General features: G+C 39.4%; 2 protein-coding genes across 2 annotated transcripts in view; one reads left to right on the forward strand and one right to left on the reverse strand.

Moving 5' to 3' along the window:
- The window catches only part of SHC4 (SHC (Src homology 2 domain containing) family, member 4), a 164,776-nt gene that overhangs the window by 54,274 nt on the left and 84,499 nt on the right, over positions 1-26,003 (reverse strand). The window contains exons 3-4 of the mRNA XM_006895298.1: positions 20,873-20,936; positions 17,600-17,719 (exon numbers count right to left, since the gene is read on the reverse strand). Coding sequence (XP_006895360.1) covers positions 17,600-17,719; positions 20,873-20,936 — 184 coding nt within the window. The remainder of the gene's footprint in view (positions 1-17,599; positions 17,720-20,872; positions 20,937-26,003) is intronic.
- Positions 9,070-9,642, forward strand: EID1 (EP300 interacting inhibitor of differentiation 1). The gene has a single exon (XM_006895297.1). The coding sequence runs from the start codon at positions 9,070-9,072 to the stop codon at positions 9,640-9,642; it is 573 nt and encodes a 190-aa protein (XP_006895359.1).

A 26,003-nucleotide genomic window follows, 5' to 3' on the forward strand; every position in this document is an offset into this window, starting at 1 on the left:
GAGGATTAAACCAAGCTACTCCTTGGAGGCAAGGATTCTGGGGCTTGGTCTGACATACTTTGGACATGTTGCCAGGAGGGATGTGTCCTTGGAGAGGGACATCATGCTTGGGAGGGTGGAGGGACGGCGCAGGAGGGGAAGACCCTCTATGAGATGGTTTGACTTGGTGACTGGGGTAATCGGGATGGGTGTGTCAGAGGCAGTGCGGTTGGCACAGGATAGAGCAGGGTTTAGGGCTGTTGTGCATAGGGTTGCTATGAATCGCAAACGACTCGACGGCACATAACAACGACAACAACATACAATTTTCCTTCTAAAGGAAGTCAGAGCTGAGAGTTTTTATTTCTAAAATAAAAAATATAATTTCTAAAATAAAAAAAAATTGATGGCACCATTTTTTCTATCACTTGAATCAATATATTTCCTTCCCTCTTGGACAAGTGGTAAGGAGAGCTATACTGTCAATGCAAAGGTATATGGTTCAAATCCACCAGCTGCTCTGTGGGAGAAAGATGGGCAATCTCCTCCTGTGTGATTTATTGCTTCTGAAAACCTGCTAGAGGGTCATCTATGCCTTGGTTATAACTATGTGGTACACAACAATTAATGAATTAATTAGGCTTAACTTAGTTTGACTTTAATTTCAGTCCTTTATCACCCAAAGAATTCTGATTATGATACTGATATTAGGGTATCTACTATGAAACAAGACCACAGAAGTGAACAACATTAGTGACCCAGGGAAAGGTTGTCATTTACTTAGAATCTATTTCCTAAATCCACAGTGCAATGACCAATTTTCAGAGATGTGTTTCTCACACTGTTTTGAAGGTTCCTCAAAACCCTAACTGGCTTATCTTATTGAGAAGAATTATTATCCAAAAAGTAAACATAGTGCCTGATGATAAATTATCAAAGGCAACCCTGATGGGTCAGTACTGATTCGTCAATGACTGCTTATAGAAAATGTTCTCAATCATAGATTTTGATTCAAAAGAGACTTTTTTCCATATATAATGAACTATTTGTATTTGTTCACTATTTTCAAAACCCTCCTAATTTTATATATATCTCAAACTTATAGCAATCACCTATTGTCAGGTGTCAGTTAAGGGAAGCCCCTGCCTCTTACATAGAAAAAACTCTTTAGTGTGTGTGTGTGTGTGTGTGTGTGTACCGTCAAATTGGATCTGACTGGTACAGGAGGAGATTGCTGCTCCTTCTCCAGCAGAGCATCTCATGGATTCGAGCCATGTACCTCTGGCATTGCAGTGCAGCTTCTTGCCACTAGGCCACCAGAGCTCCCCCAGAAGAAACTCTTACAGCAAATAATTTAATCAGGAAATATCCTCCAAAAAAATCCCACAAAGTGTTACCTAAAATTGAATAGTTTTTAATTTCTACACCAATAAACTTGAAAATAAAATAAAATTAATAATGCCTAGAAATTTATGTTTCTGAAAATAGGCATGAGCAGACGCCTGTCTTTCTCCCATGAAGGATCTGGTGGTGAAACTTTGTCTTGCACACTTCGGGCATGTTGTCAGGAGGGGCAGTCCTTGGAAAAGGATGTCACGTTAGGAAAGGTGGAGGGTCAGAGAGAGAAAAGAGAAGATTCTCCACAAGGTGGATTGACACAGTAACAACGGGCTGGAGCCCGTCGGGAGATCATGTGGATGGCCCAGCGAGGACGAGGTCAGATCTGTTTTCAGAGTTGCTATGAGGTGTAGTTGACTTAATGGCACATAAAAACAGCAACGTGTTTCAGAAATAGGTTAAAAAAATGAAGACATCTGAACATACCAATACCTTGGATAAACAGAAATGATATCAAAGATCCACCCCAGAAAAGCACACATCCAGATGACTTTATAGTTCCACAAATTACGCAAAAAACAGCTACTCCATATCTTAGATAAATATCCCAGGACACAGAAAAAGATTAAAGGCAATATAACAGTTTTACAATTATAGCATAAGTCTAAAGCTGAACTAGACAAGGACTGTATAAGAAATTCAAACTGTGGGCTATTTGGCTTATAGTTAGAAAATCTAAATATAATCTTAGAAACTCAAATTTAGCATAATGACCAAATGAGGATTATTCTAGAAATGTGCAGTTGGTGCAATTATAGATAAGATATATTAATCTAATTTATTATATTAACAATCTAAGAGAGGGAAAAAATATACAATCATGTTAATGGGAACCAGTAAAGTGTTTGGTAACATTTAACCCCATTGATGACAGAAATGCTTAATAAGTCAGAAATTTTGTGTTTGTTTTTTATTATTATTATTAATAATTTAAATGAAAATTTACAGATATTTTGGATTTCCATTCATTCACTGTTGCACTTTTATCCCTGCACACCCCTCCCCTCCGGTTCATTCTTCTCTTTGAAAAGTAAAAGAAAAATTCTTTCATTGTTATACAATCCCTCCCCCCAAGTCCACCCCACCATGCAGCAGCCTTCATTCTGGACTCATGTCATGACAATATACCTAATCATATATCCCTTTTAAGCAGTTCTCTCTCTCAACTGTTTCAATGCAGTATACATTATTTAGCCCATCTTTCTCAGTCTCCCCGCAACCCCTATGTCAGTCTCGTTTTACAACAGTGGCACTATGCAGTATTTATCCTTTTGTGACTGAGATGTTTCACTCAGCATAATGTCCTCCAGGGTCATCCATTTTGAATAATATTTCATGAAGGCAGAAATTTTTAAAAATCCAAACTTAAATGGTAAGACATATCATCAAATCACTCACTTAATGGTTAATGTTTGAATCATTTCTTTAATGCCATAAAGCCCTACTATGTTGTTTGTGGTTGTTGAGTATGTAAGAGAACTGGAACTGGCCCATAGCTGACCCTGCATGGGGGTTCCAGAGGCAATATATCTCATGGCAGGAGACTGCACATCTTTCTCCCATGGAGCAGTTGATGGAATCGAAACATGTGCTTTTGGGTTGGCAAGGCAACTCCTTAGCACGAGGCCACCAGAGCTCTCCTAACATCCTATTACAGCTGCTATTGTTTAGTAACACATAAAAAGAAATATTAGATGACAAAATAGCAGAATTATCACTTTGTAGACAACATTAATATCCACCCAAAATAAAAACAAAGGGAAGTAACTCAATTAACAAATTATTAAAAGAAATAAGAAATCTCAGAATGATGGCTAAAAAGAAATACCCAGTTCAGGTAACGGTGAAGTAGCTGGTTACAGACCAACCTTCTTATGAAAACTGCTAGAAGTCTGCACAAGACACATATGCACATGCACACACATGGGATAGAGGCCTCAAGGGAGCCCTGGTGGCACTGAAGTTAAATGCTAAACTGTTAAACAGAAAGTCATCAGACCAAATTCACCAGCTACTCCATAGGCCTCCAGGGTTCCCCATTCTGATTTTTGTTGTTGTTAGGTCCTGTTGTGTAGATTATGACCCAGAGTGACCCTATGATCAACAGATCTGAAGCCTGTCCTATCCTGTGCCATCCTCATCATATCTGACATACTTGAGCTCACTGCTGCAGTCACTGCATCAGTCCATCTCACTGAGGGTCTTCCTCTCCTTTGCTGACCTTTTTTACTAAGAAAATGAATTTATAAGCCTTTTGGAGAAAGTTCCACTGTAGGGTAGAAATAAGACCTGAACATGTAGAAAGATATTTATTATCTTTATGGATGAGAAGAAAATATTATAAATTAATTGATAATACTATTAATTCTCCCTAAGTTAAGCTGGACGTCTAATAAAAATTCTATCCATGACATTTACAAAACCTTTAGAATTACCTCTAAAATTCTTATAGAAAAAAAGAAATGTAAGTAGGGTTAACACATTTTTTTTTGTTAACACAATTTTTTAAAGGACAATGACAGCCAATCCCAGAGGTATGCAGTTTGAATCAATCCACCAGATGCTGTGCTGCAGAAGGAGGGGAAATCTCCTTCTGTACCAGTCAGATCTGATTTGACAGTCCACACAATAAAATAATAAAAATTTTAAAAATGTAAATAAGAGAACAATGACAGCTTTGCTTGTCAGGAAGACATTAGAAGTCTATGAAAATGAAAATAAAAAGTCTAAAGCAGAACCAAGTACTTATGGACTATGTCTATGATAAATGTAATTCAATCAGAGCTGACTTAGCTATCTCTACATTTTAAAAAAGTAAGTAAATCTTGTTCCTGTGCTATTTACAAAAATAAGTGATCAGTGAAAGATTTGTAATACTATTAGAAGATAGCTAAAATAACACACTAGTGACCTTTAAGATGAGGAAAATCCATTTGAAGCAATACACAGAAAAAGACATACCAAAAATAATCTTTCAATTAATTTTAATTAATTAATAATATATGAGAAGAAGAAATTAGCACATATTTGTCTTATATGGGGCATATAAAATTTTTATAATAAGAAAAATAAATAAACTCAAAATAAGATCCATTAATTCACAGAAAGAATATTCCCTCGCCAAGAAATCGGTCATAGAAAATAAATCAAGATACCATCACATTGGTAAAATTGTTCAAGTTTAACAAAATCATGTGTGGTAAGGGTGTGAATATTCTCAAACACTACTGGCTAGAGCATGTTTGCACACAATCTTTGGAAGCAATTTCACAGTATTCAACAGGATTTTAGTCTAGTCAGCTTAATTTCTCAAATTTTCATTGCCATCAAATCAGAACTAACTCACAGTTGACCTGTCCAGCTGGCTTTCAGACTCTGTAAATCTCATGGGAGGAATCTGCCCATCTTTCTCCTGAAAAGCTGCTGTTGGATTCAAACTGCCAGTGAGGCACAGCTTTTAGGCTACTTATCAGCACAATACCCTACTGGCTAGGCTATAAGAGCTCTCTCTAAAAGAGCTTAACTCTTTTAGCTGCTAGCTAAAAAGTTTAAGATTTGAGTCTGCCCCAGAATTTTGAGTAGTCCTGGAGATTACCTCTGAAAAAGAACCATTAAAACCCTTAAACACAGACCTACTTCCAACACACCTGAGTCACCATGTATCAGTTGCCACTTCAGTGTGGATAACGTCTCAACATCAAGAAAACAAAAATTCTTGCCACTGGACCAAAAGACAACATCATGATGGATGAAGAAAAGATTGAAACTGTTAACACCTAAGATGAACTGGGATTCTCAATCAATCAGCAGTCAGGAGATCAGGAGTCACTATGCATTGGGAGCATCTCCAAATTACTGAGGAGTAATGATATCAGTTTGAGGAATAAGGTACACATAGTTCAGGCCATGGTATTTTCATTTACTCATGTATCTGAGAACTGGACAATGAGTAAGAATGACAAAAGAAGAATTGATGCCTCTGAGGTGTGGTTTTGGAGGAGAGTACTGAATATCTCCTGAACTTCCAAAGGAACAAACAGCTATGTCTTGGAGAAGATGGAGCCAGAGTACTGTTTGGAGGTAAAGATGATAAAGCTTCAACTCACATACTTTGGGTATGCTGCTAGAAGGAGCTATTCCTTGGAGAGAGATAGTGTGATTATCTACCTTGGAAAGGTGGAAGGATGGATAAGGAGAGAGGACCCTCTATTAGGTGGTTTCACACAGTGACTGCAGCAATGGGGTCAAGTATGTAAGAAACTGTAAGGATAGCACAGGATAGAACAGGGTTCAGATCTGTTGTTCATAGGGTTGCTGTGGGTCATACTTGACTTGATGGCACCTAACAACAACATGACAATTGGATGATACATACCCGATAATCATACCACCCTGAATCCCAGAAGCTAAGCAGTTTAGTAAATTGACTAGGACACTTCCTGGAAATGCAATGAAGATTTGGAACTGCCCTGGTCAAGTGCTTGGTTAAGTGCTTAGCTGGAAACAAAATGGTCAGTATTTCTCTCACCAGCTATTTCACCGGTAGTCTGCTTCTGTAAAAATTATGGTCTTAGAAACTCTTTGGAGCAGTTCTACTCTGTCCTATAGGGCAATGAGATGATAGAATTTGACACCATGGCAGGGGGTTGGTTTGGCTGTTTGTTTTTTTGATAATAAGGGGATTTTCTAAATATTGCACATCTGGGGAGGGAGGCAGGACACATCATTGAGTGGTTTCTATTAACCATTGAAGTTTCCATCACCAGCCATGGGAAATAGTTAGCAAGTTTCTGGGTAAGGAGTTCCACAACAGCATACATATTGCATTTATTTATTACCTACCAGGACATAACCATACATGCAAGTGCAAAAAAAGAAAAAGAAAAAGGAGGATTGGAAGAACATACACATCATTGATGTTAGCAGAAAGTTACCTCCTGGAAAAGATACCAACAACTTTTATCTTCATTAAAACTAAAACATCAAACTCAAAAAGCTCATTGCTGTCAACTGGAAACTGGCTCATAGCTCTCCCTCCAGTGGTTTTCGGAGCCATTACCAGAGGTGGGCCACCTTTGGGTTATCAGTGCAACTTCCTACCCACTAGGTCACCAGAGAAAAACCAGATAATTGTTTATTAGTTGTGATGATCTAATGAGTAAGGATTTGCGCTGCCAACTCAAAAGCAATGGTTCGATTCTTCCTTTGAAGACAAACGTTAATCTTTTCCCTTGCAATTTATTGTTGTTGCGAGATGTCACCAACCGAGTACAACTCATAGCGATCCTATGAACAACAGACATGAACCTTGTCCGATCCTGTACCATCCTAAGCATCTCTGACACACATGAGCCCACTGCTACAGTCACTGTGACATTCCATCTTGTGAAGAGTCTTCCTCTGTTTCGATGACCCTCTTCATTTCCAAGCATGCTGTTCCTCTCTAGGGAGTAGCCTCCCCTAGTAGCACGGTCAAAGTATATGAGATGAAGCTTTGTCATCTTTGTCTCCAAGGACCATTCTGGCTGCATTTTCTCCAAAATATGTGTTTGTTCTTTTTGGCAGCCCATGGGATAATCAGTACTCCAACACCGCACCTCAAAGGCATCAATTCTTCTCTCTTTATTCATTGACCAACTCTCAAATACATAGTAAGTGACTGAAAAAAAAATGTGGCCAGAATCAGGCACACCTTTGTCTTTAAACTGACATCATTGCTCCTCAAGAGGTCCCTGACAGCATACTTGCTCAATGCATTATCCTTCCTCATTGACTGACTGCCAGTACCAAGGGTGTTGATTGTGGATGCCAGTAAAATGAAATCATTGACAATTTCAATCTTTTCTCCATCTTTCATGATGTTGATTATTGGTCCAGGAGTAAGGATTTTTGTCTTCTTGGTGTTATTACTGTTGTTGTTGTTGTTGTGCACCATAGAGTTAGAATCACCCCATAGCTGACCCTCTGGTGGGTTTTCAAAGACACAGGAGAAAATTGCCCATCCTTCTCCAGAGGAGCAGCTGGTGGCCTCCTAACCACATGCCTTTGGGATTGCAACACAGCTCCTTGGCCCTCGGCCACCAGAGCTCCCCTCTTGATATAGAGCTGCAATTGTAAGACTGTGGTAGATGATCTCCTGCAAGTGTTTAAAGTCCTCCTCACTTTCAGCAAGGTTGTGTCATCTGCATAACGGTTCATTGATGAATCTTCCTCTGATTTTGATACCACATTCTTCTTAATAGAGTCCAGCTTCTCAAATGATTTGCTCAGCATACAGATTAAATTGGCATGGAGAAAGAATATAACTCTCAAACACACCTTTCCTGATTTTAAACCATGTTCCCTTGCTCATTTTGGACAACAGCTTCTTGGATAACAGCTTCTTGGTCTACGTACAGGTTTCATATGAACATAATTAAGTGTTCTGCAATTCCCATTTTTTTCTCAGCCATGGTTTGTTATGATCCACACAGTCAAATAGCCTTTGCATAGTCAAAAAACCACAAATGGACATTTTTCTGGTATTCTCTGCTATTAGACAGAGTCTATCTAACATCAACAATGCCATTCCTGGTGCCAACGTCTCTTCTAAACTCAGCTGAACTGCAAGCCTTTGAAAACCTGGTTGAGGATCACCTATGAGTTGGTTCTGACAAACGGCCAAGAGAGATGGAGTTTTAAAATAAATTGTGGATTTAAGAATCTTTTAAAGAACCTTAAGAACAGAAAGCTTAAGTTAGATTTTTTTTTTTTTTTTAAATTGGCCTTGTAAGGAGGGACAGGTCCTTGGAGAGGTACATCATGCTTGGGAGGGTGGAGGGACGACGCAGGAGGGTGGATTGATTCAGTGACTGGGGTAATCGGGATGGATGTGTCAGAAACGGTGGGATTGGCACAGGACAGAGCAGGGTTTAGGGTTGTTGTACATAGGGTCGCTATGAGTCTCGAGCGAGTCCACGGCACATAACAACAACAACAACAACAACAACAACAACAACAAATTGGCCTGCGATTAAGATTATTGTCTGGCTTGCAGGTGTAGAACTAGAAATCAACTGACCAAAGGTGCTGGGCATTTTCTACTTGGTCACACAGAAATCTTGACGAAACTTTGAGACCAGATATAATTGTCCTAGCGCAGAAGATTGAAGGAGAGGGAGGAGTATTAAGGAGAAAACGCATCGTGGGATTAAGTCTCATTTCGAAGGCCAGTATTTTCAAGTCAATAGCATCACAAGAAGCAAACCTGTTAATTAAGAGACATAATATACAGTTCTAGCTAAGAAGGCTGAACTGATTGATACAGGGACCAGCGCTGTTGTATGCCATGGAATCGGGACTGACTCATAGCTGACACTATAGCGGCTTTTCAGAGGCAATAAATCCCACGGGAAGTGACTGCTCAACATTTCTCCTGTGGAGCAGCGAGTGGATTTGAACCGGGTGTTACTGGGATTACAGTGCAGCTTCTTGCCACTAGCCTTGCAGAGCGCCCTTCTCTTTGTTGGTTTACTGAGCGACGCCCCCACTCCTACCCGAAACAGCGCGCGCGAGGAGGGGGCGGCGGTCGGAGATGCACGCATGTGTACAGAATTACGCAAGCGCACATCACTTGCGCAAGCGCAGAAGCTCAGGGCCGCGCAGCTACGCTCTCGGTGAGAACGCCTCGGTGGGGTCTGCGAAGCGTGCATCATGTCGGAAATGTCAGAGCTGTCGGAGCTGTATGAGGAGAGCAGTGACCTGCAGATGGATGTGATGCCCGGCGAGAGTGACCTTCCGCAGATGGAGGTAGGCGGCGGAGGCCGGGAGCCATCCCTGAGCCCCTCCCGCGGTGGGGCCCCGCCACAGCTCGAGGAGGAAGGCCCGATGGAGGAGGAGGAGGAGGCTCTGCTGCCCATGGCGGGGGCGGGGGGCCTCGCTCACGGGCCCGGCCGCGGGGAGCAGCCAGGCCAGATCGCGGCCCCCGACTTCGAGAGCGAGGACGAGGGAGAGGAGTTTGATGACTGGGAAGACGACTACGACTATCCCGAAGAGGAGCAGCTCAGCGGGGCGGGCTACAGAGTCTCCGCGGCCCTGGAAGAAGCCAACAAGATGTTTCTGAGAACATCCAGAGCCCGAGAAGCAGCGCTGGATGGCGGCTTTCAGATGCATTATGAGAAGACCCCGTTCGATCAGTTAGCTTTTATCGAAGAGCTCTTTTCACTTATGGTGGTCAATCGTCTGACCGAAGAACTCGGCTGTGATGAGATAATTGACAGAGAGTAGGAGAATGCTGTTAGAAGAGGAGGAACCTGTTCGAGGAGAGATCTGGCATTCGGTTATTTTTTGGGGGGGTTGTTCAAAATAGTTCTGTGCCAATCAAAGACATGGTCCTCAAAAGCAGAAGAAAATGGTATTTGTTTTGCAAGCTAGAAAAGACTTAGGACAGTGACTGCACAGTTGTGATAACGAAGGGTTGTTAAGAAAGAAAAAGCATCTTGGGACTGTTGAAACCTGTTTTCAAGAATGTTCTGAAACACCTATGCCTTTGCCTTTGTCACTCATCCAGTTTCTTTTCCTTGCATTGGAGAAAACACCTTTCAGATCCGCTTCACTGTAAGGGATGGTTTTGCATGAACAAGGCATGACCAAGACAAACTGGCAATAAAACACTAATGTATCTGTATGGTGAGGGGGGAAAAAACCCCAAATGCCCAACTTAGGACACAGGATGTCTTTAAATTAATTGGACTGAAAGCCTATTGAGAAAATGAGAAATTCCTGTCGTGATCCATTCAAATTCGTTAATCAAAGATTAAATTATTAGCGTGGCATGAATTAACGTTTTCTTAAGTATCTCAAAAGGATGAGCACATCCAGAAAACAAATACTACACATTGTATCCTTAAATGTGTTTCCAAGCGAATCTTACTTTATTCATGTGTTCTTGAAGCTTTTTAAAGCAGCTTTGGTCTATAACTCAAAGAAATCCCTATCCTGACCATTTTAAAATGTAAAAACTTTAGACCTCTTTAATGAAAAATGTTAGACATTACTCTGTTCTGTGAAAGTCAAAGAATGATTTCTAACACACTAGGGAAAATTTCTGGGTAGTTTTGGGTTTTTCACTTAATTTCACAGGAGAAACACTTAATTGAATGTCATAAGAACTGTTGGTGAAAATTGTCATGTAAAAGCAAAATTATACATTTAAAAAAGACTGAACAATTATGCTATCTACTTTTGAAAGGTGTTAAAGCCTGCCCAGAAGTCGATGGTATCTGACATTTCCCCCTCTCCTCCTCTGGTTAAGCTTGTTCTTTGTTATGCCCCAGCCTTGGAGATAATAAAATTTCTTGTTCTATGTACTCTGTTTGGTAATAATATTACACATATACCTTTTATGTATATATTACTTTTTCAATTGTATTAATTACCACAACTGTTCAATGATTTCAGTTTAATCAGTATTTGTAGGAGACAGTGACCCAGCTTCAAATACCAGATTTACAATTGTGGAGCTAGATTATACTTAATAAAGTGAGTATTGGCAACCTAGGAAAATGTGCCCTATCATGGACATACTGCTGTGATTATGAAAATGCTGAAGTTTTGTGAGAGAAAAAAAAAATAGTTACATGAGAATGCTTTATCCAGTAAAAATGGAATCATTATATGGCAGGTTATATCATGACCATTACAAAGTAGCAAATGTTCCTGCTTCATAATGGGAATAAAGGACATCCAATACAACTGGTCAGCTCAGGTCTTCCTTACACTATAGTCATCCTGGGGTTTTTTTGGGGGGAGAGAGCTTTTCTAAAAGTATTTAAATAACAATGATCATCTAATCAGTAAACAGCAGCTTGGCAGGGGGAAGGCGTAGACCTGAAGGAGGTAAAAGGTTAGGGTTTAAACATTTTAATCTTGCTTCTCCTATGCTAGATAGCTCCCATGGGTTTCTCAAAACTTGTAGCTGTAGTCAAATGCATCTGAAGATAATTATACAATGTGAATTAACAAGACTTGGGGGGAGGCAGATAGGGAGAATATTAGTATACAATAAATAGTATAGGCTACTTGTATTTACCTCAGTGTAAACAAAGACTTGGGGGCATGGGTCTGCAAACTGGGCAGTTATATTTCTTAATGAACATGAAGTAAGGGGAGGGAGAAAGAAGGCACCTTTATGGGTTTTGAGACTTGGGCTCTGCAACTGGTTGGGTGGTTTTCACAACAAATACCTGGAGAACCCACTGGTATTATTAATAATATGTGCTGAAGATTAGAAATAGTAACCTTTTAAGACCACTTTTAGGGATGTAAAATCACATTCTTTTTAAATACTCAAATTTTATCACAACTATGACTCAAGACTCCTTGATTGAAATCTGAGCCCATTATGTAACCAAATCTATAAGTGGGAAAAGTACTTCAGTGTCCTTAAATGGAAAAAAAAAGTGGGTGTAATAATTGCACACCTTATAAATTATCCATTTAATGAAAATTACTAATCTTGATTGGGGGCATTGAGGGGGAAGAAGGCACTTGAAAGAAGATTCTGAATCTAAGTATGATTTGAGGGAGCTCTTCCAGCATAGCTCATAATCCTGCTAATTCAAAGGCTGCACATTGCAGGCTATTTGAATCTACCATTTGAGCAATCTCCAGGGCAGTTCAGAGTCCCGAGGGTCAGCTATGAGTTGGTTCTGACTCAAATATAAGCAGCAAGTGACTGGAGCTCTGGTGGCCTAGTGGAGCCTTGTAGAGAGGGAGTTGCACTGTCATCTTCAGAGTAGGCAATTCAAATCCACCAGCTGCCCTTCAGGAGAAAAAAATGAGCAATTTCTCATGCAATTTACAGCTCCTAAAAACCCACTGGAGGACCAGTTCTGACACCACCACAATGAGGGGTGCTGTTTTGGGGGTAGTTTTTTTTTCTTGTTACATGGAACTACACTGGCTGCCCTCAGGCCACAGATGTCCCACAATTCTATTTTGTTTGGCTCACTCACACTTACAATTTTAACTTCTTAATTATAAACCCAGTTCAGAGATAGCAGCAAAAAACCCAGATTTCCAGCTGCTTTTGCCAATGTGAAAGATCTGGCAGTCCTTGCCCACAGTCCCACATGGCAAAGAAGTATCTGATTCATCTTTAAGCAGGGAAGAGGCTCACTTCTGTTCCCTGTGCTATCTCCTGGACATGGACGTCAAGTGGTACCATCATTTTGCACCATATTTGCAAAGACAGTTGGCATTAGCTGGTTGACCTCCATAAATATTTGAAGTGGCTTCTCTATGGACACTAACAGATGTCTCCATTTTATACCTATTTTGCCTACTACCCTTGTCAATTTAGTAATTGCTAAAGAGCAAAAGACTAAAAGACAGTAAAGAATTAGTAAAAATGGAAGCTACTAAGACCGTGACATTTTTTGCACTAAATTCACAAAACCTACTACACCTTGCTTTCCCAGAATTTTCCCATAGCAAAATTAACTAAAACCATAGTATTATGTTTCATATTACATTACGCATCTGAGAGTTTATGAGACATTTTCTGGAAGTGAGTGTTTATTTTTTTTATATTGCTCTCAGTGTTTAGAGATAAATATGAACCATCTGATCCATAAATGATGTGTCATCTGTGAATGTATCCATAAACTTGAACCTGTTTATATTTGCAGATCAAAGTAGAACTTTGAAGTTAAGTTTAGAGGTTAGGAGTGTGGGAGAGGAAGGCATTCACATATCCTTATAGTTCTTGGAATGTCAAAGAATAACTTTCTTTAGGGAAAATTTAATACATCCTTTTCTCCTGTAACAAACCAATCCCTTCACTGTTGCCTTCATCCAATGATCATATTAGCTGCCTTTCCCACTATGAGTAGATGTAACCTATACACATTGTCCTACCTCTATTCTACCTGGAAGACCGGGTGCATTACAGTACCGCTTCCATTTGCAGTAGCCTGGAGGGGAGAGATGCAGCAAACACACTACAACCCCATTTCTTCCTACGTTCTCCATTTACTTCAGTCACTCCAAGGAAGAAAATATAAAAAAAAAAGTTCTTCAGATTCTCTATCCAAGTCTGTCACCTATGATACTCCCAGCTATGTCTATTCTTTCTCTCCTGCAAAATTCTGAGAAATATCAAGGGCTCCTAGACTCAATGAGATTTCATAGTTAAAAACATTAAGCCCTCTTCACCCTACCAAGTATACCATGCTCCTGGGTAAAAACTGAAAATAAATTTTACATCTAGAGATGTCATAAGGAAAAAACAACTTGAGTATTTTAATCAGTGCTTTACTTTCTACACTGATGGGTTGATTTTCCATATACAGCCCCAAATGTTACAGTGTTAGAATAATAGTCCTTTCTCTGGGATAATCGGTCAGGATCCAATTAGACAGGAATCTATTTTTAATTGTGTCATAATTCCTAAGGTGTTTTATAAGGATCTGATGGCTTAGTGGTAAGGAACTGCGCTGCTGATATAAAGGTATGTAGTTCAAATCCACCAGCTGCTCCACAGGAGAAGGGCAGTCTCTTCACATGCAATTTACTGCCTCTGAAAACCAATACTAGAGGGTCAGCTATGGATCAGTTCTGACTAGATGGTATACAACAACAACAAAGTGGTTTCTATTACTACATAAGCAAGACCTTTCTCCTTGCCCCTATTGTTGCATTTAGAAAGCAAAGCAACTCAAATACTCAATTGAAATTCTTTCGTGTGTGTGAAAAGTAGAGGTAAAAATACATATGTCTAATATATATGTGCACAAACACACTTTACATATTTTCCTTGTGAAGCACCAAGAACATGGAAAGGTCTCAAAAAAATCCCCAAACATTTGAGTAAATAATGGCTGGCATGTGGCACATACTGTACTAGATTGTTTACACTCATTATCTCACTTAATCTTCTAACCGTATGACCAGGGACAGATTATCTAGTAAAGTAAATGCAGGTTTATTAATCTGTACTGAACAATTTAACATGGGTTTCATCATATCTTTTATCTTGGATGATCTCTGGTGACAGATGAATATTACCAAATGACCATTAAGTGGCAAGCCAGGATACCCACCTATATGTTGCTGTTGTTGATTGCCGTCCAGTCAAGCATTACTCATAATGACCCTATGAACAAAAGACCTGAAGCCTTTCTATAACTACCGTCATTTATCAAAGTTTGTACAGTTTCCAGAGTCACGCTGTTTAGGAAGTGGATGCCACTCCTGCTTCCAAACCTGTCTTAAACTGGGAGCTCCACCAAACCCTGACCACCATGGGTAACCATTATGGCATTTGACATCCCAATGGCACAAGGTTACCTCAGTACAGCATATTGACAGAAGAGTGCTATACAAAGCCCTCCCCAAGGTCTTGTTGAATCTAAACATCTTGTTGAATCTAAACAAGAGGCTTAAAAAACAAACACAAAAGCAATATAATACACTGTTGCTGAGTTGCCTGCGATATATAGGGAACCTCAGAACAGAGCAAGGAAACACTGCATGATTCAAAATTAGGAAAGGATTGTGTGAGGGATGCATCCTATCCCCATACCTTTTCAATCTGTATGGAGAATAGATCATTCAGGAAGCAGAGCTTTATGAGGAGTGTGGCATCAAGATTGAAGATTCATCAACAACCTACGATATTTGATGATATAATCTTGCTTGCTGAAACTGAAGAAGACCTGTAGTGCTGCTGCAGAAGGTCAAGGACGGTAGTCTTCAATATGGCTTGAAGTTTAACATCAAGAAGACAAAGATTCTCACTAGTGAGCCAACTGGCAGCACCATGATAGATGGAGAAGAGATTGAGGTTATTAGCAATTACAGCTTGCTTGGCTCCACAATCAACACTCTTAAAACACCAGCAATCAGGAAATCAAAAGACAAATTGCATTGGGAAAATCTGTTGTCGTGGACCTCCCCAGAGTGGTGAAAAGCAACGATGTCAGTCTAGAGATAGGTGCACCTAATCCAGGCCATGGTCTTTGCAATTACTTGTTTTGCTTCAGACAGCTGGACAATGACTAAGAGGAATCGCTGCCTTCAAGTTGTGGTGCTGGAGAAGAGTCTTGAACATATCATGGACTGCCAAGAAAACAAATTGGTCTTTCTTGGAGGGGGGTGAAACCAAGTTTCTCTTGGAGGCTAGGATTTTGAAGCTCCATCTCACATACTTTGGGCACGTGGCCAGGAGAGACCACCAGTCCTTGGAGAAGGACATCTTGCTCAGAAGGGTGGAGGGACAGCGCAGGAGAAGAACCCAGATGAGATGGATTGATACGGTAACTGGGGCAGGGGGGGTTAGTGTGTAGGAATTAGTGAGATTGACTCAGGACAGGAAAGAGTTCAGAGCTGCTGTACTAGGGTCACTATACATTGCAACCTACACACACACACACACACTTAAAGTCCCTTAATGTTTTATCATTGCCAAAAACACATTTAACCTTCCATGGGTCCATCATCAACAACATTCTATACAATAAAACTTTAAATATCAAGAACCATGAATCACTACATGTTAAAGACAAAAATTAGACAAATAATTTAGAATCCCTGGGTGGTACAGTTAAGTACTTAGCCAAACTGAACTGCCTCTGAGAGGGCTGGCAGTTCAAACCCACTCAATACACCTCAGAAGACAGGCCTAGTGATCTGCTTCCCAAAGATTATACTGAAAACCTTACAGAACAGTTCTTTTCTGCACATACGGGGCCCCCATGAGTTAGAATAAATTTGACCACAACTAACAACCATAAGAAAAACATAAGGAATTTGGTTTAAAAAAGAAAAGGCAAGCAGTATGTCCTAGTTTAGGTACATATTTAGTCCAATGCCCATACATCTTTTACATCTGCTTCAGCAACACTGTTCTCTGAAAAACTGGACTCATGATGAAAACTCAAGCATAACACAGTATTATAAGAAAAAATCAAAGCAATAACATTTTAGGAAGACCTGAGACCATTAGAGTTAGAAGAAAATACTTCTGCTTAAAATCATTAACTCTAAAGTCATCTCTCCCTTTTACTCCAGTCCAATGAACATCATCTGCTAGTTCGACAGTAGAATTATTTTCCCTTTGAAGAGAAGTAATGGTGAATAATGAATGGATGATTCAGGTAGATGAGTTGCCAAATGGCATACACTGTATTTTTTACCTAATTATCAATACAAAGTTATTGGTTAGGTACAGGTGTTTTGGGAGGGTCCACTGGCAATAAAGCAAGCCATGGGAATTGCTTGGTTTGCCAATGAACATGAAAGATTTATACTACATTGTACTCTTCAGTACTCTGGAGAGGTCCCTAACAGCAGACTTTCCCATCACAATGAAGTTACTCTGGAGACTAAGGTGTGTGGAATACAGTCCATGGTCTTTGCAATCACTTGTTATGCATCAGAGAGCTGGATAGTGACTAAGGAGGACAGAAGGAAAATTGATGCCTTTGAGCTGTGGTGCTGGAGAAGAGTATCGAATATACCATGGACTGCTAAGAAAACAAACAGGTTCATCTTAGGGTTAAAATAGGCTGCTCCTTGGAGGCAAGGATTCTGAAGCTTTGTGTGACATATTTTGGACATGTTGCAAGGAGGGACCAATCCTTGGGATAGGGACGTCATGCTTGGGAGGGTAGAGGGACAGTGCAGGAGAGGAAGACTCTCAATGAGGTGGATTGATTTAGTGACTGGAGTAATGGAAGTAGGTGTGTCAGAGAAAGTGAGATTGGCACAGGACAGAACAGGGTTTAGGGTTGTACATAGGGTCGCTATGAGTTGCAGGTGACTTGACAGCACATAACAACAACAACAACATTGTGCTCTCAGGAAAATGTTAAACTAGTTTGAAAATTACCAATATGTGACACACAAATATGAAGTGAGCACAAGCTGGGGGGTAGGGGGGGCCAATGGTGCAGACAAATTTGCTGGATGCAGGTTTGCTGCAAGCTTTCAATTTGTTAAGAAAAATCCATACAGTACATGTAAAGAACAATAAAACACAGCATTCCTGTATGCAAGAAGGAAACCCCTAGGGATGGGTTAGTAATGCTCACTATTGCACATGTAAAGCTTTGCAGATTTTTCTCCCTTGTGTTTTATTCAATTTTAGGCATACTCTGTGTGAAACTTAATTTTATAATTCCCAGACTCCTCTTGAGAAATAGATGATAAATTAAACTCTAAATGACATTCAAGGTCTTACCTGTTGGTTGTCAAGATTCATCAGTGTGAGGCTGCACGTTGAGATGGTCAATTTTATATTCATCCCCGAAAACTGAAGGTTACTTTTGCCAAGAACTGTTGATAGGAGTTTAACTGGAGGCTTAAAAAGTAACAAAACATACTTTAAGTTATGAATTTTATTAGCAAGTGAATAATAATGCTATTTACATGGTTTTTAAAAAGATTAATACCCACCCTCTACCTCTGTTTCATTTAACACAATGAAATGAAATTATGTATATACACGCAAACTTTCAAAAATTGGAATATAGCCAAGTTCTCCACCAAGCAGTGAGAACTGAGCTCTTAGACAAGGGAGCTATGGTGGCATAGTCTGTAGGGAGATATGCTGCTAAACCAAAGGTCACGCCTCTCTGGTGGTTCGAATCCACCAGCAGCTGGAAGATGGGAGATCTCCTTCCACCTAGGAAATGAAAGTGTAGGGTAAGCTATATATTGGTTCTACCTCAACAGAAGTGAGATTTTCTTATACATTCTCCCTCTGCTCAACTGTGGGGAAAGAACTGCTGTAAATGGAACTTCCTGTGAAAGATTGGGTCAGTGGAATTCTCAAGTCTTTTTCACTATCTAGGGTATAAGAAAGAAAGTTGATGATAAGTTGCTAAAGGCCTTCATGAACAGTGTCCAATGGAGTGACTGTTTCCTTCGTTGAAACCATCCTTTGTCCCACATACTCTTTGTTGGAGTTAAAAAGATCTTGTCATTAGCCAGCTCTCTTTCTTCAGACAATGACAATGCCTGGAGTTTCATCATCAGCCACTCTTTAAGTGAAATCATCATTTCCAGAAAGTGTCTACTATTAAAATGAACAAATATTACTGGGAATGTGTTAGCCTATTCCACATTAACTCATTAACAAAGGTGGTTCACCAGGTTTGGAAGAACCATTAGTAAGGGATGGATTCCCTACTCTTGAAATGAGGCAGTCTTAAATGAGTGGACCTACTTGTTGGGATAATAGTTGAAATCTCTTATTTTCTTTAAAGAGGTTATGAGAAGTACAGAGAGGCTGGAGACCAGCCATTCTTGAGCTGAGCCACACAGATAGTTCATGACATAACAGTTGTTTGATGACTCTGTTGTTAACATGGCTCTAATGTAAGTCAGATACCTCAAGTTTTCCAATTTCATTATTATTGTCTTTTATTATCAGTATCTTTATAAATATGATCTTCATCATTTTGAGTTTGGGTGAGAATAGCAGCAGCAAATTATGTGCTGTAACAGTGTACTTACTAGCAGTTGTTGTTTTTGCTGTCGAGTCACTTAAAACTCATAGTGACCCTATTGTCTCTGACACACCTACCCCCGTTACCCCAATCACTGAATCAATCCATCTCATCCAGGCTCTTCCTCTCTTGCACTGTCTCTCCATCCTCCCAAGCATGATGTCCCTCTCCAAGGACTCATCCCTTCTTGCAACACATCCAAAGTATGCCAGAAGAGGCTTCAGAATCCTTGCCTTCAACGAGCAGCCTGGTTTCACCCTCTCTAGGATGAACCTGTTTGTTCTCCTAGGAGTCCATAGTATATTCAATACCCTTCTCCAGCACCACAGCTCAAAGCCATCAATTCTCCTTCTGTCATCCCTAGTCTTTGCCCAGCTCTCTAGCTCTCTGATGCATAGCAAGTAATTGCAAAGACTATGACCTGGATTTGGCACATCTTAGTCTCTAGACTGACATCATCGCTCTTCAGTACTTTGGAGAGGTCTCTGACAGCTGACTTTCCCAATCCAATTGGTCCTTTGTATGTAGCACATACTATTAATACGAAGATGGGCCTAAATAAGTAAGGGATGCTGGTAAGTGTTGTTCTCATAATTCAAAACTAACATAAGTTGGGCACTGTAATAGGATATTCTTAACCGATTTCAAGGGTCATTTGTGAGTGATTTCCCTTGCCATATGGTTGATCTGAGTTACTCTGAGTAACACTAGGGTCAGCCCTGCAAAAAAATCATCAAGAGTGATAACAAAAATTAGGCTGGTGGTATAGAAATAGAATATGAAGCTGGAACTCTGCAGACCAGATTTCTAGAGCTGGCTCTAATCTTAGCCAGTTTAGTGACTCAAAGCAAATCCCATTTCTTCTCCGATCTCCATTTAGTAGCTGGCAAAATGAGCAGGCTGAACTGGAAGATTTCTAAAAAATCACTTCCTTCTTAAGAAGTCTGCAATCCTCTTATTTATATAGCTGTCCTAAAAGCGTGCGCACTTTTACTTTAGAGTTTTCAAACCAACTAAAAATTTTGGGTTAACCGCTGAATTGCAATCCACTATTGTTGGAAACCATTATAATATATACCAGACACTGTTAGGAATTGTGTAGATCCTATTTGATTTACCTTCCATATTTGATAAAGTAATTGTTATTTCCCCTATTTCACAGATCAGGAAACCAAGGATATAAGAAGCGTAATGACTCACCCAAAATCATAACACAGAGGCAAGACTGAAATCAAAATCTATTTTTTAATTCATTTTAATGAACATTTACAGAGATTTTGAATTTCCATTCATTCATTGTTGCACTTTTCTCTCCGCCCCCGATGAAATCGAAGTCTATCTAACATCAAACCTTATACATTCTTTCCATCAGACAGGTTCCTTCTATCTTGTCTTATTACCTCACATCTACTTTCATCCATGTTCTTACCTGAAAATTCAAGGAGTCTAAAAACTCCAAAAGATTATAGTGCAGAATATATGCACTAGAAAATAGAGAAGTTGGAAAGGACTGGTCATTTAGTTCAAACAGGTCATCTGATTAAATTCCTTTACTTCTCAGGAGCAAATGAGCCCTCTAGAGATGAGAAAATGTGCTGGAAATTTTCTGACTTGAAGCCAAGATACTTGCTCCACTGTCACTCCAGGCAGTGTCACTGTTCCAGACAGTGTCAGACAAATTAGCAATTTCAGAGTCAGAAACAAGTTTAAGTGCAGCTCTGTGATCCTCTGGCCTAGTAAAGTGGACTTGAGACCTTGGTTTTTATGCTGTAATGAACGAACAACTATTTTCATATTAGCTTTCCCACAGTGAAAACTCTTTCCCTCTCATTTTGAGGCTGTAAATATTCTGGAAGGAGCTTGCTCATTTTTTTCTCACAGAGCCACAGGAAAATTTGAACCTTCAGAAAAGGCCACTCTCCCCTCCCCGCCCCCCCCAAACAATGGCACCAAGGCACCCCTCCCACAATGAAGCAAGCATTAAACAAGAAAAGGTGTTTTACCTTTCGTTTCTTAATGGCTCCATGTGCCCCAGGGACAGCTTCACACAGGCGACTTATTGCTTCCCTATAGAACAGAAAGCATATGCCTTAAAATAGTACCTAGCATACAGGAACTTCTCAAAAAAATGCTAAAAATTACTATGGCTTGGTGTGCACATAATTAATAATGAGTCTGAGATAGATGAACCCCCTAAGGATAAAATACTGCTTAATTCTGCTATAGTTTAAATACAGAAACATCCGACAACATCCGAATACTGAAAAACTGCTTTACAATAGGAGTCCTACTGTTCTATCCATCTTTTTGGAGTCCAAAAATCCCCAAATATTATAATGCAGAATCTATTATACATTAGAAAACATGGAATTTGAGATGAATCAAACTGGTCATCTGGTTCAACTTCTTCATTTTTCAGATGTGGGTTTTGTTTTGTGTAATGTCATTTTGGTTTGTTTGTTGTTTTTATAATCCAATAAAGGTGTGAACCTGTATTATCTGAGAATACTTCACTTTTACCGTTAGCAAAATCCTCTGTGGTGTCATAAATAAAAAGCTTCAGAGAATCTCAGTGCCAAAGACAATTAAGTACAACAGAATCTGGCCACCAGAGGAACTTTAAAAAGGATCAAGAGAGAATTAAATTTCAAGGTGGTCTCACATGGAGCCTTATTGACTGAGGTACTGCTACAAGCCACTGGGCTTTCATGTTATTTCACAGAAGAAAAGGAAATCAATATCAAATTTCTGCCTTTGCTTATGTTCCTGTTCTTACTGTTATTGCACTTCCTAAGAGTAGGTGCTCCTTAATGGAAGTGGGGACTGCACTGGCGCCCTCCTCTCCAGAAATGCAGTCACAACTAAGAGCTTTCATCCCTTGGACCTTGACAATCCCCTCTCTTCCAGAATTTCATCCTGCATTATCTAAATTTTAGCCTTGTGACTTTCAACATACACATCAAACTTTTCACCAGGCAAATGGAAATTTCCAAACTCTTCCCGAACATCCCAGAGATCACGGTTTAAATTTACAAACAGTATTCATACACACACACACACACACACACACACACTACTACAATTTTTATATATCTTATATGGGGTCACCTTGGGTCAGAGCCAACTTGAAGGGAATAGGTTATATTATGACTTTTGTATCTCACAAAAATATTTTCTAAGAGAAGTTTTTGCCTCTTAAACAAAGAGGAATGGTCAAAAAAATGTAGATCTAATTTAAAAGCAAAACACAATAGGTAGGAGGGCAATATTTTTTCAGTAGAGACTTTCTATCCGTAGAAGAATTGTCAAAGAGTTTATATGATTTGCCTTTTTTAAATCATACCATATTTTTGGTTCAGATCATCACCTGCCTTTCTCTGCCCTTCCCTCAATAAAGTAAACTCTTCTTTAAAGTATTGTTTCATTTTTGCTGAATTACCAGAAGCCAAAGAATCAAATTACTTTTTGTTTTAGACTATTAGGATTTTAGATTTATTTTCTCTGGAATTCCAGCCTTAGTTTCTCTAGAGTCAAAGACAAGGATGACAAAGAAGGTTGGGTTCTTTGGTTTGTTCAGTTGATTGATGTTTGAATCATCATAATGATTATTCAATAATAAATGAGTCTCATCTAATTGACTCAATTTGGCCTCTGGAACTGCCAAAATAATGAGTCCAGGCATCTTAATACATCATCTGTATTGAATAAAGAGGTATAATAAGAAAGGGCAGAGCCTTGAGTCCACGAAAAGCAGCTGGGGCACTTTCGTCTCAGAAGTTTTCTGTACATGCTTTGAAATACAAGTAGAGAAACAAAGATGGCCATTGATACAGCCAACTATTATAATAACAACTGTTATTAGAGGTTAGTACTTCCACATAGCACCCTGTAGTTTTACAAAGTTCTGTCCCAGGCTTTTCTTAATTCTCACACTTATTGTCAATCTCATGTAGCAAAAATATTGAAGTTAAATAGAGGGAAATGCTTTATAGCATGAGCTCTTTTCACAAAGGATTAGAAAGAATGACCGTTCCTAGCAAAGTGGGGATTGGAAATGCCAAAGGAAGAACACGTGCAACGGTGCCAAAATGTAAAGTAGCATGCATGATATGAGAGAAATACAAGTACTCCAATGTTGCTTGAGGCATAAAACGTAGTAAGATAAAAAGGGAATGAGAACAAAAAGACAGAATCATAGCTGAAAACATTTCCTCTAAAGGGTCAGAGAGGAAATATTTTAGGCTTTGCTCTGTCGCAGCTAATCATCTCTGTATTGTGGAGGAAAAACAGCTATATACGACGTGTAAACAAACGGACATGCCTTTGTTCCAATAAAACTTTACTTACAAAAACTAGACAGCTGGCTAGATTTGATCGATGAGCTGTCATTTTCAAATCCCTTAATTAGATAGTTTACACAAAAGAGAGAAAAAGCTCCATTTTAGAAAATGGGAAAATGTACACATTTATGAGAATGTTTAATCTGAAAGTTAAAGCCACTACAAGATCTTCATTGAGTCCTCATTAGATTAGCAAATAAGGCAAATGCAGACTCACTGTTAGGAGAGTAGGGAAAAAATCAGCTCAGACATACACATATCTCTTGATGGGGATCCTGATTTGTATTAATGCAAACCACTAATGAGTAATTTAATAAAGGATGACAAATGTCATAAAATTTGTCAGAGTTTTTGACATGAGGGAACTTGTAATAAAATGCATTGTGTATGTATAAAATACAATGTATATTAATTAAACATAATGTAGAGGAATTATTATGTGAAAACCAATAAAAATATTTTTTAGTCAAAACAATGAAACAACTTAAAAACTTGATTGTGATATAAGTCATATCAAATAAATATTGGCACCTGAAATGTTAAATATAAGGAATATTAAAATACAAAGGGGAAAAATCTATATATATTAATTGAATAAAAAGTAAAACTTGAAAGTAAAACTTGGAATACTCTCTCTCTCTCTCTCTCTCTCTCTCTATATATATATATATATATATTACTAAAATCATGGCCATTAAGCCGATTATCAAATTTAATATTAATAATAAACCAAATGGTAGATTTCAGGATATAAGAAAGGCATAATACAAGCTGGTGTTCACCCTGAGGCACAAGGCATTCTTTAAGAGTTTCTTAGTTTGTACTTACTGAATCCCTGATCCTGAGAAAAGCATAAGGTAAACAATAGAGAAGAACTCGACTTATTTGCAAAAGACTTTGCCATGATCCTTTGTTTTTGTTTTCTACTCCCTTGTGATTTTCCTTTGTTTACCTTCCTGATGACTCTCAATAAATACACTGAGAGGCATGGCTTGAGGTCCTTCAGTCAATGAAACTGCTGGCCCCTTGTCTTTACTTTTTCTGTTTTATCTCATTCTTGGTTGTCTGTCTCATTATTAATAATTATAAAAATACTTCTGCAACAGTGACCTCTCTATTACCCCCACCTCCCTCTCAGAGGAACAGCTAGTGGTTGAAACAACTGACTTATTGGTTATCAGCTCAACACTTAACCTACTAAGCCTGTAAGGCCTCATTATATGTGGTGATTAAAAAAAATTCCAAACTCATTGCTGTCTAGTGGGAACAGACTGAGAGCTGACCGTCCAGAGGTTTTCAAAGGCTACGAATTAGATAAGTTTGTCCATTTTTCTCTCCAACGAACAGCTTGTTGTTGCTGTTGCTATGTGTCTTTGAGTCACTTGAGACTCATAGCGACTCTATGTAAAACAGCCCTAAACCCTGCTCTATCCTGTGCCAACTTCATTGTCTCTGACACACCTACTCCCAACACTCCAGTCTCTGAGACAATCCATCTCATTGAGAGTCTTCCTCTCTTGCACTGTCCCTCCACCCTCCTAAACATGATGTCCCTCTCCAAAAACTGGTCCTTTCTTGCAACATGTCCAAAGTATGTTAGACAAAGCTTCACAATCCTTTCCTCCAAGGAGCGGTCTGGTCTCATCCTCTCTAGGATGAACCTGTTTGTTCTCTTAGCAGTCCATGGTATATGCAATACTCTTCTCCAGCACCACAGCTCAAAGTCATCAATTCTCCTTCTATCATCCCTAGTAATTGTCCAGCTTTCTGATGCATAGTAAATAATTGCAAAGGCTATGGCCTGGATCAGGCGCATTTTAGTCTCCAGACTGACATTGTTGCTCTTCAGTACTCTAGAGAGGTCCCTGACAGCCGACTTTCCCAATGCAATTTGTCTTTTAATTTCGTGGCTGCTGGTGCCAAGAGTGTTGATTGGAGCCAAGCAAACTGAAACTGTTAACAATCTCAATCTCTTCAACGTTTATCATGATGCTGCCAGTCGGCCCAGTGGTGAGAATCTTTGGTTTCTTGATGTTGAGTTTCAATCCATATTGAAAGCTGCAGTCCTTGCCCTTCTTCAGCAAGCCCTCAGTTCCTCCTCAGTTTCAGCAAGTAGATTTGTATAACTTAGATTGTTGATGAATCTTCCTTCAATCCTGATGCCACATTTCTCCTTACAGCACTCTGCCTCCTGGATGATCTGTTCCCCATATAGATTGAAGGAACAGCTATTATTGTTGTTTTTGATAGCCATTGAGTCGAGCACAACTCATAGCAACCCTATGAACAAAAGGCCTGAAGCCTTTCTATAACTACTGTTGTTTCTCCAAGTTCATATAGTTTCCAGAGGCATGTGGAAGCAGGAAGTGGATGCCACTCCTGCTTCCAAACTGGTCTTAAACTGGGAAATCTACCAACACTGTTCACCATGGGCAGCCATTATGGCATTTGACCCCCATTGGCATAAGGTCCAGCTTCACAGCAAACTCAGATTACCTCAGTACAGCAAATTGACAGAAGAGTGCTGTACAACTTAGAAGAATGTTCCTTCAAAGTGAGATAACACTAGGCCCTTGGGCCCAACTGACTTTTAAGTACAAGGGTGCACTTGCACTCTCTCCTCTCTCTCTATATAGATAGAGATAGAGAGAGATAGAGAAATAGAGATAGAAATAGAGATAGAGATATATATGAACAAAAGACCTGAAGCCTTTCTATAGCTATCATCATATCTGGAAGTTCATAGAGTTTCTAGAGGCATGTGGTTTAGGAAGTGGATACCACTCCTGCTTCT

Source organism: Elephantulus edwardii, unplaced genomic scaffold (genome assembly GCF_000299155.1).
Source record: "Elephantulus edwardii isolate Elephantulus edwardi_28Jun2011 unplaced genomic scaffold, EleEdw1.0 scaffold00164, whole genome shotgun sequence".
In the NCBI taxonomy this organism is placed as follows: domain Eukaryota; kingdom Metazoa; phylum Chordata; class Mammalia; order Macroscelidea; family Macroscelididae; genus Elephantulus; species Elephantulus edwardii.